Consider the following 19,626-nt stretch of genomic DNA (forward strand, 5'->3'; position numbering starts at 1 on the left):
TATGTGTTTGAGATCTTCCAATTGAGTGTCGTCTTTATCTTTGCCACTCGAATGTCTACCCGGTCCGATCTTTGTATTTGATCTAGTACTTTCATGTATTTGTCACTTGTACCTGTACTTAACATGATCTGCAAAAGATAGGATACACTTTGAACTGCAAATAGGTTAATATCATCAAAACACATTAAATATAATTATGTAGCCACTAAAACTAACAATCTTCCTATTTTTGATGATGTTTAATTTATTAAAATTTTGCTTAATTTTGGCATTTGAGTTTGTACTTATTATAGCTTGATATGCAAAGATTAGTTTACCTATAACCACTAATGGGTTGTTACCATCAAAGCACGACAATTAAGATCATATAGCCACCAAGGCTAACAATAACAACTAAAATCACATCATTTTTTTTAATAAAATGACAAATTTATTAGCATTACAACTTTTAAGATTTTGCTAAACTATTTTTCCTATTTCATGCTTGAGTATGATATATATATATATATATATATATATATATATATATATATATATATTTCATAAATGAATGTAGAAGCTAAAATAATAATGTCATTTGACCCTTAAGCCCCTTCCGAACTACACTTGCACTTGAAAAAAGGAAGCTCCTAGCTAGATCTAGTTTTTCTCCTTACTTCAAGATCACTAATGGTGATGGTTTCACTTCTATATTTTTATGGCAATTGCCATTCCTCGAGTTGTTTGACAACACCCTTTTAACAATAATGTGGGGGTTGATGATTGGTTGTGGATGAGATGAGATCATTATATAGCCTTTGCCCCAAATGTCTTGAGATAGTGTTTTATTGCGTAAGGGAGACCTGTGCAGTAAGGATGGTAAAATAGGATTCATATAATTCGTAAAAAGATTGTAAGAAGGAGGAAGAAAAGAGGGAGGTGATTAGACACATACTATAAAAGGGATGAAAGAGATAGAAGGGAATTGAACAAAGACAAGATAGAGAGAAAAGCGGTGGGCCTATCTAGCATCGGGCTAATTTTACCATGTGTTGAATTGGTTGAAAAAGGGTCCTTACAAAAATGAATTAAACACATATTCATGCATTCTCAAAGTCAAATTTGGTGTTACAAGAAATTCCAAATCATGCCTTCTAAATGAGGTAAATATTAAAATACTGACTAGTTGAATACAATCCCAACATAAAAGGGACACTCTTTGATTATTGGCTTTTTGTTATGGTTGACATTTGCTTTTGTTTCTCTCTTATCATGTGAGCTTGCATTTAGAACGTTCCTCGGTCGAATTTGTAGGAGATATGGGTAATGCATTTTTCCGTGTGCCTAAGGCGAGAGATGCATTACTCACTTCAATCTCTCAACATCTTTGGGTGACATGATGAACCTCCTTGTGGATTGGGTGTTGTCTGCCTTATGTGATTTGCATGGACAATGATGTATGGAAAATTTTGATTGCCCGAGCCCCATGCCTCTACATTTTCGTTTGCTGATTTGGATATTATTTGTTTGACAATTGAGGTTTAGGTGAATAAGATTGTTGTTCTTCTTCTGACCTTTTGCTTATTTTTGGGAATTACCTAAATAATTGCATTCATATGGTGAAGTATACCAAGATTACACAAATAGGTAAAAAAACAAAGCTTGGATGAATTTTTTTGAATTTCTTATACATAAGTTTTGTTTCATGTTTCCTTGTTCGTTTCATGTTATCTTTTTGTATAATAATTTCTTTTATGCCTAATGGAGGAAGTCGGATTTTTCGTTTTCCCAAGCCCACATTGATCATATCAATTTCCAAAAGGCGTGGAGAGTTTGGATATGATTTTTTTTTTTATTATTATAATACATAATGTTCGGGTTAAAAAATCCTAATAAGTAAGAGTATGATTAAATTACGTAAAAATTTGACAATTTCCAACATTTTTGTAAAAATAAAAATAAAAATTACAAGAATGGTTAACCTAGATTTATAATATTTATGTTTGGATCACCAAAGCAGTGCAAAATTCCCTTAATTAAAATTTATAATAAATTATACCTTTTTTGTATAAACTCAAATACTAATGCCTGAAAAATTTACTCCTGCCAGATATTTGTCCTTATTTGAGAATGACTGAATTTTCAAAAAATTAAATGGTAAATTTAATTTAATTTTTATTACTAGGAAAATATTAAAAAGTCATTTATTTTATTTTACTTGCTATTTTGTTTTTGCCTAAAAGGCTAAAAGAAAGAACAAGAGGAGACAATCCGTGTTAGGCAGGGGATATTTTTGTGCAGGAGCAGGCCTCTGATCTGATGGAAGCGAAGGTGCATGAGGAACTGAGCGGTAATGAAATTCCCTGCCTGCTTCACTCATCTGGTTGACAGGGACAGTGTTCCACCCGGGGGGCCTGATTAGCCGGACCAGCTGCCTCCACCCCTGAAGCGACTGGATTAGCGGGAGGCACAGTCCTTGCTCCCGCCTGATTAACCAACGACGTGCCCTCCGTGGCTTCCGTTTCAGTCAAGAAGATTCCTGTTGTCGATAAATGATGGAGGTTGGGTACGAGGTAAATGCCAATGAAGATGGCCTCGAATCGGACAAGGTCTTGCGCAACAATGAAGGTGCTCTATGCTAAAAAAGTCGTACACTGGTGGAATCTATATTAATAAAAGGTAGTCACAGAGGGATATCAATCAATAGAAGTAGGAGCAGCACGATTCAACCACCCGCCCGTTTGGCGCACGCCCGTCGACTTCCAAGCTTCAAGAGGTCAAGCCCCTCGGACTGAGAATTTCGACGCGTCAAAGACGTCCAAGAACACCCAACCGCTACGGCCCTCTGCCTCCAGAATTCGTTTACCACTCTGCCCTCCATTTCCAAATTCTATAAACACTCGAGACTGAGAAACCTCCTCTGCAAACTCACAAACACCCCATCTTGTGCTGCTTTTGATTTCCCTCGCCCCCCAAATTGTTTCCCCAAATCATCAGCGTGAGCTTTCTCTTTTTTCTTTTTCTCTTCTGGGTCAGCCCTAGAACTAGAAGTCCTCTTCTTGTATTTCAGCACGTTCTTGTTGTTTTTAATAAAATGCTTTCGATTTCGCGTTCTGGGTGTTGTCTTTCGTTCCCATTTTTTGGCTGAAAAATCTTTTTTGTTTTTTTTTGGGTGAGGGCTGGAGCAGCCATAGAAGGATTTTTTGGCGTTGCATTATAGTGTATTTTGTTTGTTTGTATTTTTTAATAGAAATGTTTTCGTATTGTGGGTTTTGCTGGGTGCAGGGAAGAGAGGGTTGGAGATGAGGTTGCTAAAGGTGGCCACTTGTAATCTGAACCAATGGGCTATGGATTTTAATTTCAATTTGAAGAACACTAAGGAGTCTATTGCCAGGGCTAAAGCAGCTGGGGCTGTCATTAGGCTTGGACCCGAGCTGGAGATTACTGGTTATGGTTGTGAAGACCATTTCTTGGAACTTGATACTGTCACTCACGCGTAAGTTAATGTTTTTGAAGCTTTTTTGGTTTTGGGATTTAAATTTTTTGTTTAATAACATTTTGCTAACACGAGCCACTGGGCACATGCACGTGTTATATATCTTCTTTAAACTTCTTTTAAAAATTAATTAACTCTTTAATTTTTAGATATCTGTTTTTATAACTTAAGTAAATTCTTTTCCTATTTCTCTAACTGTACTGTAATCCGTGTGATATATTATAATTTGTAAGTTTGTAGGCAAATATGGTAAAGCAGTATTACACTTCTTGATTGAAATTTAGAATTTTTATCAGTGAGAGAATTTTATTAAAAAGGCATGGAGGCCCGGAGGGGATGCCAACCCAGAGTGCACAAAGTCAACTGTCCAACAAGATGTGACAGAAATCTAAAATTACATTGTGTTCATTCACTATAATCCCACTATGCCAGCTGGAAAATGCAACAACCCACTGCTCTTTACTAGTAGCAGTGCAATGAATATTTGAACACTTCCATATTCCTTTCTTTCCAAACACACCAGAAATATGCAATAGGCAGGTCGGTGCACAAAGCTCCTGCGTATGCTATAGGGATGACAGAAAATGCCTTTCTCTTCTCCTTGGTGGTCTAAATCCTTTCCAAGCCTAGAGCTCCCCTCCCACAGAGCAGGCAATAGCCCACCTTTGTCCGATCAAAGTCTGAGCCATATTTTAAAGATTATTGGTCCAGGGGCAATGAAGGAGGATATGCTCAACTGATTCTGCACCAGCATGCATAAGAAACACCTATTCATGATGGTCAGCTCCCTTTTCCGTTGGATGTGCAGCATTAAATCTTTATGTGTTGCCTCCTAGGCCAGAAGAGCAACCTTTGTAGGGCTGCTGTCTTCCAAAAATATGAGTGACGGGGATTGTTGTGGTTTTATTCCATTGGTGATAGTTTCCTAAAGAAGGATTTGATTGTGAAAACCCTGCTTTTTATCTAAGCTCCACTCTAGTTGATTGGGAAATGTTTGGTGTTGGAAGTTGTAGAGATTGCTTTAAAAATCAATGAGTTCCCAATCTGCCACATTTCTGAAAAAGGGAATGTTCTAGAAGATCCCCTGATCTGATATTTGAAGGTGATGATTGATGAGTGCTTCTTTATGGGCTTATCACATGCCAAGTTGTAGATGGTAGGAAATAAAACATTTTGAGCCTTTCAGTCGCGCCAAAAGTAAATGTTGTCCTCATTCCCTGCTTGAAACTTGATAATTGGGAAGAAGTCATCCCAACATTTCCTGATGAATATGTACTCCCTTACATCATACGGCCTCTACTAGCCCGAGTAGTCCATTCATTATGCTCTAACGCAATTTTAAAAGCAATGATTCCCCGCCAAAGGTGGTTTTTATCTTTCATGAACCTCCACAACTATTTCCCATGAAGGGCTTTATTGGAAGTATAAAGGGACTTCACCCCATTCCTCCCAAACAAATCAATTGTTTGACCATGCCCCATTTGATAAGGTTCAATTTGAATTCTGCCCCTCATGCTCCCCTGTAGGAACTTCCTTTGAATTCCTTCAAGTCTCTTGGCAGTTGAGGTTGGTAAAGGAAGGAGAGACGTGGAATGGATGGGAAAGTTTGTTTAGGTATTTCCAATAAGAGCGAGTCTGCCACCTTTAGGCAACAAGTTCCTTTTCAACCTGCCAATATTTTTTCAAACTTCTCATTAATGGGGTCCCACACTCCTTAACTTTGAATTTGGCTCCAAAAATTGATGGGGAAAGCTCCATCTTGCACCCTAGAAGGCATGTAAAGAAAGGCCCTGTTGTGCTGTTTCCAATTGAAATAAATTCACTTTCTTCAAGGTTTACTTCAAGTCTGAGACGGCTTCAAACCCTCCCAAAATGCATATTGCAGATTGAGAATGTGGAGGGTCACCTACATGGAAAATTATGGTATCATCCGTGAAGAAAAGAACACTTCTATGGACCTTCCATTCTTGCCGACTCTAAGACCATTAAGAAGCCCTCCTTCGATAGTTTTCTTCAGCATAAGGCCCAACATCTCCATCACCATGATGAACAAGAGGGGAGACAAGGGACCCTTTTGTCTCAAACCTCTAGTGGAGCGAAAGAAATTAGATGGATAGACATTTATGAGCATTGAGAAAGTTGGAGAATTGATGCATTTAATGATCCAATTGCACCAACGCTCTTGAAAGCCTATGTTTCTTAGAAGGTACAGAATAAAGTTCCAGTTGACGTGGTCAAAGGCTTTCTCCTTGTCGAGCTTGCATGCCACACCACTTTTTCCTTCCTTTTGGTAGGAATCCACCACTTTATTGGCAATAAGGGTAATGTAAATGATCTATCTTCCAGTCACAAAGGCATGTTGATACTGCCCAATGACTTCTGGAATGGCACTTTTGATCCTTGTAGTGAGAACTTTGGTAAGGATCTTATAAATGCTTCCCACCAAGCTTATTGGGTGAAAATCCTTGATATTTACATTTCTTTGGAACCAAAGATTAAAAAGGTGGCATTAATGCCATTCACAAATCTACTTTATCTAGAAAATTCCTCAAAAGTGTTGATAATGTCTTCCTTGAAAACTCTCTAATTTGACTAAAAGAAAGATAGAGAAACCATCCGGGCCAACGTTTTATTCCCATAGTAATCTTTAATGGATTGAAGGATTTCTGCTTCTTCAAAGGGTCTCTTTAGCCACTCCGTGGTAGAAGAGCTGGGAGATCTAAAATTGATACCATCCACCAGAGGTCTCTAGTCTTTGGTGAAAACCAAAGTGTAGTCCCAAGAGGGGGGGTGAATTGGGTTTTTAAAATTTCTTTCAAATCTTTTAATGAGTTTTTAAGCCTTTTAATTCTTTCAAATATTTCTTGATTTCTTGTTGATTTACACAAAAACTTAAATGAATAATCAATCCACAAATCAATCTCAACTCAAGTAATCAAAACTTCAACCAACCAATCAAACCAATCAACCATTAAATGCCAAACCAAGATATACAATACAACTTCTTTTGGTGATTCTCAGCTTTTCAAGAATTCAAGATATTTGTTTGTTTGCATCCCTGTATATAATTATTATTTGACTCTAGTCCTGTAGAGAATGAAATTGGTCTTTTAAGGTGATAAGTAATATAACATCCACACTTTTCCAAAATTCAGATTTTAAATGAACTTTCAGTTAAAGAGTCTTTGGGTGTTAACCAATCAACGTACTCTTTTACGGTTTCCGCAAAATATTGATCAACCAACGTACTCCCTTTTGGTTTCTGCAAGCCCAAAAACAAATTAATCTTTAAGTTTATTTAATATCCAAACTCTGTAGTATTTATGAAATTAAAACTCCCACGCAGTTTATATGTGTGCTGGAAATTAAAGAGAGTAAGGGAAAGAGAAGGAGACCACGATTTTTATGAGGTTCGGCTTATCCCCAGCCTACGTCCTTGCTTTAGGCAAACCACCTAAGGATTTCACTATACCAGTTCCTTTCCGGGCAGAACAACACCGTTACAAGCGATACCCCACGCTCACACACTCCTTCGCTAGGCTAGAGCAACGCCTCTCCAAGTGATACCTCACACTCGGCCAACGATCCAACAACTTGGAATCATCAAAGAACAACAAGAAACAAGAGAAAATCTCTGTGTACAAGAACACTCTCTTAAAGAGCAGATTAGTATAAGTTAAATCTATATAGTTCAATCAAATTCACAATATGGAAATGTGAAGCTCAAGAAGATATCACCGTAAGCTTTCTTTCTAGATTGAAATAATTAAGAGTAGACTTAGAATTTTCTTGATAAATTCACAGCAAATCTCAGTAGTGAAACTCAGAAATTGATTGCACAAGAGAGCTTTGAGAGAATTGGGAGATTTGAGAGCAAGAAAGCTTGTTTGCTGTATTTTCTTGGTGTAATTAATCCTTAGCCTTGGGGGGTTATTTATAGATGAGAAATCAAGTCTATTTTGTGTTTCCCAAGTGACTTGGAGTGTTTCCCAAGTTTATAGAAAGTTTGGAGCACAAGAAATGTAAGTTTGAATTTAAAAACTTTTAAAAAATATGTCCATTAACAGTGTTCAAACGACTGAACTATCGGGTTCAGTCTTCTAAAGTTGCTTAAAACATTGAAAAATTCAGTCTAGAAACAGGGTCAGAAGACTGAAGTGAAGTTCAGTCTTCTGAGGGTACACTTCCTCATTAGGAAAAAAAAAACAAAAACCTGACAGCGTCGACCCCCCTTCAATATTTTGGTCATAACTTCTTCTATACTACTCCAAATTAGTTGATCTTGGTATCAAAAGAAAGGTAAGAGAAAATCGTACAACTTTCATGTTGAACACTTTTTAAAATAAGGAGTTTTGGATAGAGAAAAATGCACCTCAATGTGGGTGTAGAAAAAATGATAGCATTTGGAAAAACCTCTTTTTGGTGCTTTTCATTCCAAAAATAATTTTAACATTTTTGAATTATCTTTTCACCTTATAAAAATATTTTCCAAGTATTTTAAAAGGTATCTAGGTCCAAGAAATTAACTTAGGAGCTTCTTGTATCCATATTGAAATCGAATGAAGTACTTACATAAAGACTTCTTAGATTTTTGACATTCTTAAACACTTAAGTCTTCATGCTTTGTCTTGGCTCTTTCTTCAAGCTTTAATATCAAGTTCATCCTCTCATAGTCGTCAAGCTTTAATATATAATCCATGCCTTTAAGTATTCTTTAAGCTTTATATGATCATGTTCCTTTGGAATATAAGCTTCATTTGATCCTTGTGGGCACTTTGACCTTACTTTCACATATGTGATCCTTGTGAGTTCTGAAATATCACCACTCAACCAAAAATGTTAAGTTCCACTTGTTTGTTAGCATTAAAATAAGATTTTAAGCCTTGTAAGGCCAACATTTGGATTTAGAGTAGAGGACTTTATGGAACTTAGAGATGCTCCTTTTTATTTCCTCTTCCCCTGTCAAGCTGTTCTCCCCAATTTCAATGTTGGAAATGATATTTGGCCTTCAATCGCCCTCTTTGAGCCATTAGGCTCTAGATTTATGTCTCTAGGATTCTCTTCAAGGCTGATAACCAGTAAATTCTTCATTGGTTGACACTCTTTTGACCCTTTTAGTCATCATTAAGTCTTGTAAGAATTGCAATTGTTTTTTTTTGCTTGGATATTTCCAAAATGCTTTTGTTCCATACCTTTAATTTTTCTTTTAGCCCCTTTAGTTTTGGTGCTGGCAAAAAACTAGCTTTCCCATTTATTTGAATCGTGGACTACCAGAGTTTAACAAAGTTCCCGAAGCCATTATGCTTTAGCCATATCTCTCGAAGGGAAAAGGGGTCAACCCCCATTTAACCCCTACTGTGTCAATGAGAATAAGAAAGTGGTCGGGATGGGCCTAGGAAGGAGGCTCTAGGTAGTTTTGGGGACACAAGTTTCCTAATATCCAAAATTAAGAATTTGTCAATCCTCAAGAAGAAGGTAGTCAGATTCAAGGAGTCCCTGAAGCGGAATAATATCTTCTTACCTGAATAGACAGCTAACTCATAAAGCCTATGGTGGACCGAGTGAAAGTGCCACCCATGGGCATAAGATCGATAAGAGCATTGATCATGGTTTTAAAACCCGGTTCGGATTGGCCAGTTTGACTAAGTTGGACCAAAACCCACTCCTTGGCCAATGTGGGTGACAGGACCAAATTGGATTTGAAAGGAATTGGGGTCAGCTTGGCTGAAATCAGGTGACCCACTTTACTTGGCCAAACCCAGTTAACTTGCTGGTTGACCCCGCCTTACAGAAGGGGAAAAACATGGGAAAATTCAAAGAATGATTGTGTGGAGACTTGAACCTCATACCTCCTCGTCAACTAGTAAACACTCCAGCTGACCACTGCACCATCTTTAATTTTCTATTATAACATTTGGAACAAATAGATACATGTGTGTCTTATATGAACATGGGTTTTTGTGTGTTCATAATATGCATGTAAACTATAAATGTACATATAATTTTTAATTGAATAAATTATTTATTATTAAAAATATTAAGTTTTAAAAATATTTTAATAATAGGAAAAGTGCTACAAAATTTGTTTCTGTTTTGTTATTTTTTTCCTAATTGACTTAGTGTAATTTATATAATGTATACAAATATATACTGACAATGGGAACAAGCTCAAACACCCATTATTTTTTGAAAGAGTTAAAACTATGTAGAATGGGTATACTAATGGAGATAATGGGAGAGTTAAAATATTTTAAAATTAAAATTATTTTATTAAAATACTTGTGTATCCATGTTTTGCAAATTTTATAAATAAATGGTAACTTTTAAGATCGGGGACATTTCAGAAATAAAACAACAACAACAACAAACCAAACCTTAAGTCCCACTAGGTGGGTTCAGCTATGTGAATCCTTTTCCGCCAATTTAGCTTGATCATAGACAATTTTCTACGACAAATTTGGGGCCAATTCTTCACTCACTATCTCATTCCAAAACATTTCAGAAATAATGAAGAGGGAAAATGTTGATTGAAAACTACCTAAAATTTTATTAATTAACACTATAAAAAATATATACATTAACCAGTTCGACCACTGGTTTGACTGCCGGTTCAACTGGTCTGACCGACTTGGTGAATTCACCCAGTCAATGGCCAATTGGGTTTTTAAAACCATGATTCAGATTGATGAAATCTAGAAACTCTTTCATGCAATTGTTCTCTGAGCCACCCCTTCTTCTTTCATGAGGGTGAATTACCATGCTGAAATCTCCTTCAGTAATCTAAGGCAGGCGTGTCTCACCAGCTTCTAATCTCCAAAAGCTTGGTCTAGAAAAATGTCTATAGGGTCCTTCACCTGGTCATAGACCCTGGTGAGAACTCACAGAAAATTTTGGACAAGATTTTGAACATACAAGACTGAGTATGAGTTATTGGAATGATCTAACAACTTACAACATCAAGATGCCACAAAACAAGAATACCCCGGGCACTACCCTCAGCACCAAGGGAGACCCAACCACAAGCCTCCTGGCCCCAAAGATCTCTTATTAAGAGCTGATCCATTATCTGCACTTTGGTTTCCTGTAAGCAAACTATCGCCTCTCCAATCCTTGAGAAAGAACTTATTAGAATCCTTTTAGATTTGTTGTTAAGAGGGCCCCCCCCCCCCCCCAAGTTCCAAGATATGAGTTCTCTTAACATGGTTTAACAATGTAACCCCGGCTGCTGCTTGTTTCCGCCATATCTGAGCATCCTCCCATTTTATCATAATTTGCTGAACATTCCGAGCATTTTAACTCCCAATTGGTGTCCAATTTTTTGTTGCTGCCTAAAGAATTTTTAGAGTTAGTTTGTGCCTTTCTTCTATTTTCTTCATTCTCTTCGAACAATCTCATAGCCCTGTGTTCAAAACCATCAAAAGGCACACTGATGGCTTTGCTAACCAACTTGACCTTTTGTAAAACCCAATCAGAAACCTGCTCCTTAAAGTGGGTGCTATCCGAGTCCAAATCATTCGGCATTTCTAAGTTGTGGTTATCCTGCACATCCATTGGGTTGAAACTGATTTGCAGAGCTTCAGAGTGGTTATTTGGGAATGGAACCAGAGCTAGATTGTTAACAGCAGCCTATGGATTGGGTGGTTCCTGTTCTAGGTCTTCCTCTACCCCATGAGTTACTGTCATCTAAGAGGGAGAGTCTTTGGAGGGGTAGTCTACCCGAAATAGACCACCTTCTCTGTTGCCTTGGCTGGACCTTCATGGAGTTTGAAGGACCTGAAAGAGTTGCAGCTCGGCTGTCATAAAAGTCTTTGGGGGTGGGATACTGAAGGGAAAAGCCTCCATTGTTTGAATTGCCAAGGCCCACCCAACATTGACGAAAGAGAAGTGCTTATCTTTGGCTCATGGAATTCAAATTCAAGAGTGCTGCTACTATTTCCGACAACACTCACAAACGAGTGCAAGTCGTCTTTCCCGATCCCTGTATGCCTTGTGATTGGTCATTGCCCAAGGTTGGCTTTATGGGTTTACCATAGTGGGGCCAAGAACAAACTAGAGCTCAGTTAAACAAAGTCAATGGAGCTTCAACTTCAAGGGAGACTGGTGTCTTCTTCTTCTCCAGGTGCGACGATGGTCTTGTGTGCGCAGTAGCCTTGGACTTCTGTTGAGGGTGGAAGCACATGACTCCCTAAATCAGAAGATTTTCAACCACTTCTTTGAGTCGTGTCTCTCTAGAAAGACTAGGTTTCTCCATCCGCCTCAGTTGGCCTCCAAAAGAGAAAGAAACCTGCATTGCTTTTTCGAATTCAGATGCGGCAACAGAGTCTCGTCCTTGATCATCATTCTGCAAAACCATGAAGAGTTTGGGGTTTGTTTTCTCTCGTTGTCTAGAAGTCTTCCCTTCCCTAGCAACAAGGAACCAAACGAACTCCTCAAGCTCCAAGAAAATGGAGGTTCATCTTCCTTTACAGTATTCTGTGAGCCTTAGGATGTTGCTGCTCTCGCCTTCAATAACCTGGTCAAAGGTTTTTCTCTCAATCATCACTGTTTGTTTTGCATTGGCCATGGTTGAAAGCTAAAGGGAATGAGGTCCCCCTCAGAAGAGTGAGTGGAAGTTGGGGAATCGAGGTCGGATAGAAGAGAGAAAGAGGGGAAAAAAGGGTTTAGGGTTTATGGCTTGAAATTTAGAATTTGTGAAGTGAAATTTTAGAATGTTAAGAAGTGAATAATGAAGAAAGAGTTAGGTAATTATGGGGAAGTACGAGTTAGTTTTGAGGTATGCTTGTGTTGATTATAATTAATTATGGATTAGTTATGGTTCCTATAATGTTATTAGCTTTATTTATCAGTCAATATTTATACAATGATATTTTTAAGGAATGGGCAGCAAAGTAGGAAAATCTCCTTTCTATATGTAATATAGCTGCAGTTTAGCATTTTTTTTTTGGGTTTGGGGGGGTGGGGGGAGCTTCTAACTCAATTTAATGAGTTAAACTCGTCAACTAAAAGCTTCTAACTTGATTTAATAAGTTAAGCTCATCAAATAAAAACTTCTAACTCGATTTAATATAAGGCTCATCAAATATGTACCTGCTTTTTATATTGTGTCTAATTATTTAAGGCTCTATTTTGTTGGTGGGGAATTTTCTTTGGGAGATTAGATTAGAAAAACTATTTTCCCCAGTTTAGGTCACACAGGAAAGAGAAAAATACTTTTTAACAAAAATTATCTTCCATATAAGATTAGAAAACAACTTCCTCAAAGAAGATAAAGTAATTATTTCTCCGAACAGACAAAGAAAATTAATGAACAATTAACTTTTTGTTGGAAAGCAATTTTCCTATTTTATCTTGAAAAATATTTTTCATTAGGTTGGCGCCTATGCTTCTTCAACTTGGATTAATAAAGACATGCATTTCATGACTAATTTTGCATTTTGGTGTCCTATTGGGAATGTCTAAGTTGATTGTGTATTACATAGTAAAATAATTGCATTGGTGTTATTTTCTATCATATCAGGATTTGAAAAAAAGGGAAAAAGAAAAGAAAAAAGAAGGCTATCTAATTTACATTGGCACTATGGAAATGTTCTTTAAGTGCCCTTCTAATTTTGTGATCAAATTCTATGTGAAGTACAATGGAATGTTTATTGATTTTTATGGATCAAATAAACACTTTTCTGTGGCTGCATTTTGACATTCAAAGCACTTCTCACTGCACATCTCAAAATTTAAATGCCTTCTAATTGCAACTTTGTGCTTGTTATTACCCTTGCAGATGGGAGTGCTTAAAGGATATTTTACTTGGTGATTGGACTGATGGCATATTATGCAGCTTTGGTATGCCTGTTCTCAAAGGATCAGAGCGCTACAACTGTCAGGTTCTATGTTTAAACAGAAAAATTATCATGATACGCCCCAAGATGTGGCTTGCAAATGATGGAAATTACAGGGAACTCAGATGGTTTACAGCATGGAAGCAAGAAGAAAAGCTGGTGGACTTTCAGCTCCCTGTTGAAATTTCTGATGCTTTGTCACAGAAATCTGTACCCTTTGGCTATGGATACATTCAGTTTTTAGACACGTAAGTAATGCCATTACTATTTTTGTTTGAATATATTTTATAATTGCGATAAAATGTGAGAATAGGAAACCAAATGTTGTACCACAGAACTTAATTAAAGAAAATTGTATTATTGCGCCAACTCTCTTTCAGTGTGTACGTGCAATAGCACAAAAAGATTCAATGCATGTTTTACTGCTGCAACTTTTTTTTTTTGAGGTTTGCTTTGAGTAGCTTTAGACATGCGCACATGATCCATCCTTGTGTGCACATAAGATTACATACATTTGATGATACTACAAGGAATCTTGATATGATAAGGGTGGTGTTTGCATAAACAAGCAGTTCATTTGTGGCTTTTGCTTTTCTGATCTGGTGCGTGAAAACTGCTAAATTCTAACAATTTTTTTCCTTGTCAGAGCCATTGCAGCTGAAGTTTGTGAAGAACTTTTTACTCCTATGCCTCTTCATGCTGAGCTTGCATTGAATGGCGTTGAAGTGTTTATGAATGCTAGTGGAAGTCACCACCAACTAAGAAAGCTTGATCTTCGTCTTCGTGCCTTTATAGGTGCCACGCAAAATCGTGGAGGTGTTTACATGTACAGTAATCACCAAGGATGTGATGGTGGCCGTCTTTATTATGGTACAACATGCTATTAGTTCACTAGACAAATTTAAAAAAAAAAAAAAAAAAATAGGAATGAAATTATCATTTCCTTAGAATGAAATCTCATTGCTTGATAACTCCTATAAGTTATGATATGATTTTGGGTTGTAGCTGTGTACCCTTGATTTATCCTTTCTAGAAACTCTATTCACAACAACCCCTCCCCCTGCAGGGGGGGCATCCCCGGGCCACAAGACTCCCCACTATGCGAAGATGGGGGGAGGATTGTCATAGTATATGCATCCTTACCCCTGTTTTTATGCAGAAAGACTGTTTCCTTGGACTCGAACCCGTGGGACCAAAGCAACCTTACCATTGATCCAAGTCCTGGTCCAAAAGAAAAGAAAAAAAAAGACTAAAAAACATTTTTTTTTTTGTTTGAGAGTTCACATTTACCAAGGAGGGGTGGTTGAAAATGATGATGATTAATTATTTTGTGGCAGATGGATGTTCTTGCATTGTTGTAAACGGAGAAGTGGTTGCTCAAGGCTCACAATTTTCTTTGAAGGATATCGAGGTTGTGCTTGCCCAAGTAGATCTAGATGCGGTAAGCTATAATTTTGCACCGTATGTGTATAATGTGGTCATATAAAGCTTGGAGTTCTTTTATTATTCAGTAAATATTTTACTCCATTGTTGATGTTATTATGTTTCTTGTTAATCAATTACTCTACTGTCTATGCATCATTTTTTTCGTTGAATATCTTCCGCTGTTAGTTCGTTAAATTTTCCGTAGCTGATTATGAGAAAATTTTAAGTATGGTAAATGGATTTGCATTAATTGGATGCAACTTTTGTTTGTTGTGCATAGTTTTTCTGTTTATTGTACTATTATCATTTGTATGCTTAGTATGGATGGGTGGTGTGATTCTAAAGATAAAATAATGAACACATCAATGGCAAGCTTGGTGTGGCCTTTGTAGATGGTGAGATAAAATAATGGTGGTTAACATGTTTTGGGCACTTGCAAAGTAGGCCAAAAAGAATGCTCCAATGAGAAGATTGGATTTAGTTGTTAACAGAGGCAATCGGAGGGGAAGGGATAGACCAAGGATAACTTGGACTTAGTGAATTGTGACACTCCAGATTTAGTTGTTGGTAGTTGTGAGGAATGGTGGAAAAATATTGATTTGGTCAATTCCACCAAGGGGGCTGAAGGCTTGGTTGTGGCAAATATTGCGTCAACTGTCATTGCTAAATTTGTTGACTCCAAACTTATAACATAAAGAGGAGACGTTCATTGCTTATATGAGTCTAGTGTCAAGGCATGTGTTTTTTTCGTGAAAACTATGTTGTTATTGTTATGTATATATATAATATGTGTGTGTGTGTGTGTATGTATTTATATAAAAATCTATTTCAGTAGTACAGACTGTCAAAGTTCAAACCTGATTATATTTTCATGCTGTATTTGGTCTTTTTCTCATTCCTAAATATTGTTATTTAATTGCAGGTTGCTAGTCTAAGAGGATCTATAAGTAGTTTCCAAGAGCAAGCAAGTTCCAAACTAATTATTCCATCAGTATCAGCACCGTACAAGCTCTGTCAACCTTTCAATCTGAAAGTGCCCCTCAGCAGTCCAATTAAGGTGAGCATGGTCGTTAAAATTGAGAACCTACAATCCTACTTTACTAAAATGACTCTGATTTTACATAGAATTGCAAATTGTTAGTCATAGTAGGATTGTAGGGATTGGCAGAATTTTAGTAGGATCATGGTAGGAATATAACATCTTACATTCTTTCATATTTTTTTTAAATCCTTTCTAAAATATTCTTCATATAGGCTTTGTTTATGTCCTGTACAACTTGCACATGAAATGAACAGCTTAGAAAGTGATTTGGTTTATTTTATATTAACGTAATTATATCTCAAAAATCTGTTTTTTGAGAATGATGATAGATGAATAATATATTGAGTGGTGCAAACTTTAAACATTAAGGATGAAGGTAGGTAAATAATATATTGATGCATTTTTAACAATTATAATGATAATCATAGTGACCTCTTAAAAAAAAATAATGATAATGATAGTGATGATTTTAATGATGGCCTTGATTAAGTTAATGATGATAGTCAAATGATACTAATAAGGCAAATGGTGGCTTGGATGCTGATATTTAAGATAGAAGCTAGCTTAATAGTTTAGCTTTTGTTTGCTAAGACATTTTTAAAAGAAAAAAATGGACGTTCATGTTGTATGGTTGTTTGTTGACTGATTTGTGTGAGAAATTCATTTTTTTTATATAAAAATTACTTATTATTTAATATCATTATAAGCCGGTTTGATTAAATTAAGAATGCAACATTTTGAACACTTCTTATTTATTTATTTTGTTGGGGGGGGAGGGCAGGGGAGGTAATATGAGAGCCCTACCACAGATACTTATAATTTTTGAGTCTTCAACACTTCCAATTTTGTAGGTTTGTGTCATATAAATTTATGAAGAAACAACATACAAATTAATTTTTCATATTAATTTACGTATTTAGTAGAATCATATAATCCTCAATTTGATCCTGCAAACCATCCTAGCAATCCTATGTAGGATCCTAATTTTGACAACCTTGAAAGTGAATTTTTGGTCCAATGAGGCTAACTAAAACTGGAAAAATATGATGGCAAAACCAAAAGTTAATTAACTCCCAGAATTGTTTAAAAAATGTTATCAGGTTCATCCACTTTTGTATGGTTTATAAGTTTTATGTAGTTGGTTATTTATCTCTTTAAAAAAAGAAGGAATTTGATACAAGTCTGCCACACTGTCCATCCATCTCTCTCTCCACCCCACCAACCTCCACTCCCCTAAAAAAAAAAACATAGAAAAAGGGGAGTGAAACCAATGGATTGAGTTGTTGATTGACATGCAAATTGTGGAGTTTCATATATACATATATAAACTTTTATTGAAGGACATATAATAGGGGTCTTAGAAAATCAATTTGGTTATGATAGGATAACATTTTTGATAAAAGCTATTTCATACTTGGACAATTGATAAAGAGATTTAAGGAGACAACTAAAGTCTTCTGAATATTTATCGACTTAGATTGTCAATTTTGTGCACACGCATGCTTTTTTGACATCCTTGCACCCACACTAAGACATCCATACAAAGAAACTTAAGGTTGACTTGACTACTTGAGTTGAAAATTGTTGAAGATTGAGCAAATTGGAAGACCTAGTGATGTAGGACAAGAAGAAAGACCTTGGGAAGATCTTTGTTGGGGAATAATTAAGAAAAATTGGGTTAAGGGATTGTTGGGTTTAGTTAGTAGTTAATTGTGTGTTTAGTTTAATTAGTATAGGATTATGTATTTGGGGGCTTGTTTGTAATATTTGTATATTTTTAGGGGTATGTTTGTAATTTAATGTATTTTTAGGGATATATGTGTAATTTCATGTGTTGTAAAAGCCATGTAAAAGGTGTTGTTGAATTTGAATTTGAAGTGAATGTGTGGTTTCCCCCTTGTATCTCCTCTCTCCTCTCTTCCCCTTCTTTCCTCTCTTTAATTTCTTCTAATTTCTCCCCAAGGTTGTAGATCCTTGATGCTGCCCCTGCATCACCTAATCACAATGATAGGTCTCTCCTTTTATTTGTAATACATGTCTAGAACATAACAGCAACCATAAGACACTTACTACTCACACTTACTAATATAGCAATAATGCATATAAATAATGCTAAACAACCAAAATAATTAGTAAGACTCTCCCTCAAGCTGGATCAAGATTTCATATGCTCCTAGCTTGTTAGTTGTTACTGAATTTAACTCGAGCACCCTTAGGTTTTAATGAATACATTAGCAAGTTGGGATTTAGACTTCACATGAGTGGTTGTAATGGGCTTCTGGGTAAGTTTCTCCTGAGCAAAGTGACAATCAACTTCAATGTGTTTTGTTGCTCATGGAAGACTAGGTTGGAGGCAATATAAGCAGTAGATCACACATCAACTCCATAGACCAAGAATGTGGAAATCAAGTTCTTCCAACATTTTCATTAACCAAGAAAGTTCTAGTGTGAGCCATAACCTTGACCAAGTTACAACCATTGAAATTAGAATACCTGATTGTGGATCTTTTGTTGGAAGGTAGCCTTCCCATTCTCTAAATATAAGTGTGTCCCCGATCATGATATAAGAGCCCTTTTCCAGGTGCACCTTTAGGTATCTCAAGATGTGAATCACTGCAGCTAGGAATTGTTCTCATAGAGTCAAGAAATGGGCTCATAACACTTGTTATGAAAGATATTTCTGGTTGAATGATTGTGAGATAGTTCAACTTTCTAACATGTCTCTAGCACTGTCCAAGGTCAGCCAACAAAATCACCTATATGGTACTAACTGGCTCTTAGGATCCATGGGTGTATCAGCAAGTTTGGATCCCAATAGCCCAATATCCTCCAAAAGATCACCATGTAGGAAGACATTCTTCATGTCTAATTGATGTAGATGTTGGTCACATGTGGTGACTAAGGAAATGAACAAGCAAATTAAGGCAAGTTTGGCGACTGGGGAGAATGTGTCTAAAATAATCCAAGTTGTACACCTAAGCATATCCTTTAGCAACAAGGCGGGCCTTTCAAACGAGCCATAGAACCATCAAGATTGACTTTCACAGTATATACCTAGCAACAACCAAGCAGAGACTTTTCAGGAGGAAGAGGTATCAATTCCTAAGTATCATTATCTTGTAATGCACACATCTCTTCAATTGTATTAAAATTCTATCTAGGATGGGCTAAGGCTTAAGAAACATGTTAAGGTAGATCAATAGCAGATATAGTACTATTAAAACAAATATTATGTTGAGAAGAAATCATAGCAAATGAAGTTAGAGATTGGATGATGCACATAGGTGTGTTCACCTTTCTAGATAGCAATGGGAAGATCAACATCTTTGGAAATGGGATTATAAGACAAGGGAACCAAAGGCATAGCAGTAAAAGCTGGAGGGGACTCTCCTCCCTTGAGTTGTTGCTGTGTATACTCCTACAAATTAGGAATTGAGGTGACGTGAAGGACTCAAACTAGATGAAGAAGCAAGTAGATGATTGGACAGAGATAATAAGCTAGAATTAGGAAGATGAGGCAGAGGAAAGGATTTAAGAACAATATGGTGTAGACTCAGAAAGGTAACATTCACATAGAGAAAAAAATGATCTGTGATAGGACTATAACAGTGACATCCCTTTTGAGCACATAAGTAGCTAAAAAAAAAAAATGCATTTTATAGGATGAGGATCCAACTTATCCACCTTGGGTTTAATTGATGAATAAAGGACACAACCGAAATAAATGAGGAGCTACAGAGAACAAAGGAGCATTCAAGAAGAGAACAGAGTGGGGAATTTTACCACCAAGAGCAAAAAAAGGAATTTCGTTAATAAGAGAGCAGTTAGTGAGCACGACATCACTCCAAAAC

At 36.6% G+C, this 19,626-nt stretch overlaps 1 protein-coding gene across 2 annotated transcripts in view; it reads left to right on the forward strand.

Moving 5' to 3' along the window:
* The first annotated feature begins 2,202 nt into the window (after positions 1 to 2,202).
* LOC131157958 (glutamine-dependent NAD(+) synthetase) overlaps positions 2,203 to 19,626 on the forward strand; it is a 33,590-nt gene continuing 16,166 nt past the window's right edge. The window contains exons 1-6 of one of the 2 annotated variants that reach the window (XM_058112444.1): positions 2,203 to 2,977; positions 3,265 to 3,475; positions 13,251 to 13,556; positions 13,955 to 14,178; positions 14,646 to 14,749; positions 15,656 to 15,790. In XM_058112444.1, the coding sequence (XP_057968427.1) occupies positions 3,282 to 3,475; positions 13,251 to 13,556; positions 13,955 to 14,178; positions 14,646 to 14,749; positions 15,656 to 15,790 (963 nt within the window). In that variant the 5' untranslated portion in view covers positions 2,203 to 2,977; positions 3,265 to 3,281. The remainder of the gene's footprint in view (positions 2,978 to 3,264; positions 3,476 to 13,250; positions 13,557 to 13,954; positions 14,179 to 14,645; positions 14,750 to 15,655; positions 15,791 to 19,626) is intronic. The other variant, XM_058112443.1, reaches the window with a different exon arrangement.

The sequence above is a fragment of the Malania oleifera genome, chromosome 6 (genome assembly GCF_029873635.1).
Source record: "Malania oleifera isolate guangnan ecotype guangnan chromosome 6, ASM2987363v1, whole genome shotgun sequence".
Classification (NCBI taxonomy): Eukaryota; Viridiplantae; Streptophyta; class Magnoliopsida; order Santalales; family Ximeniaceae; genus Malania; species Malania oleifera.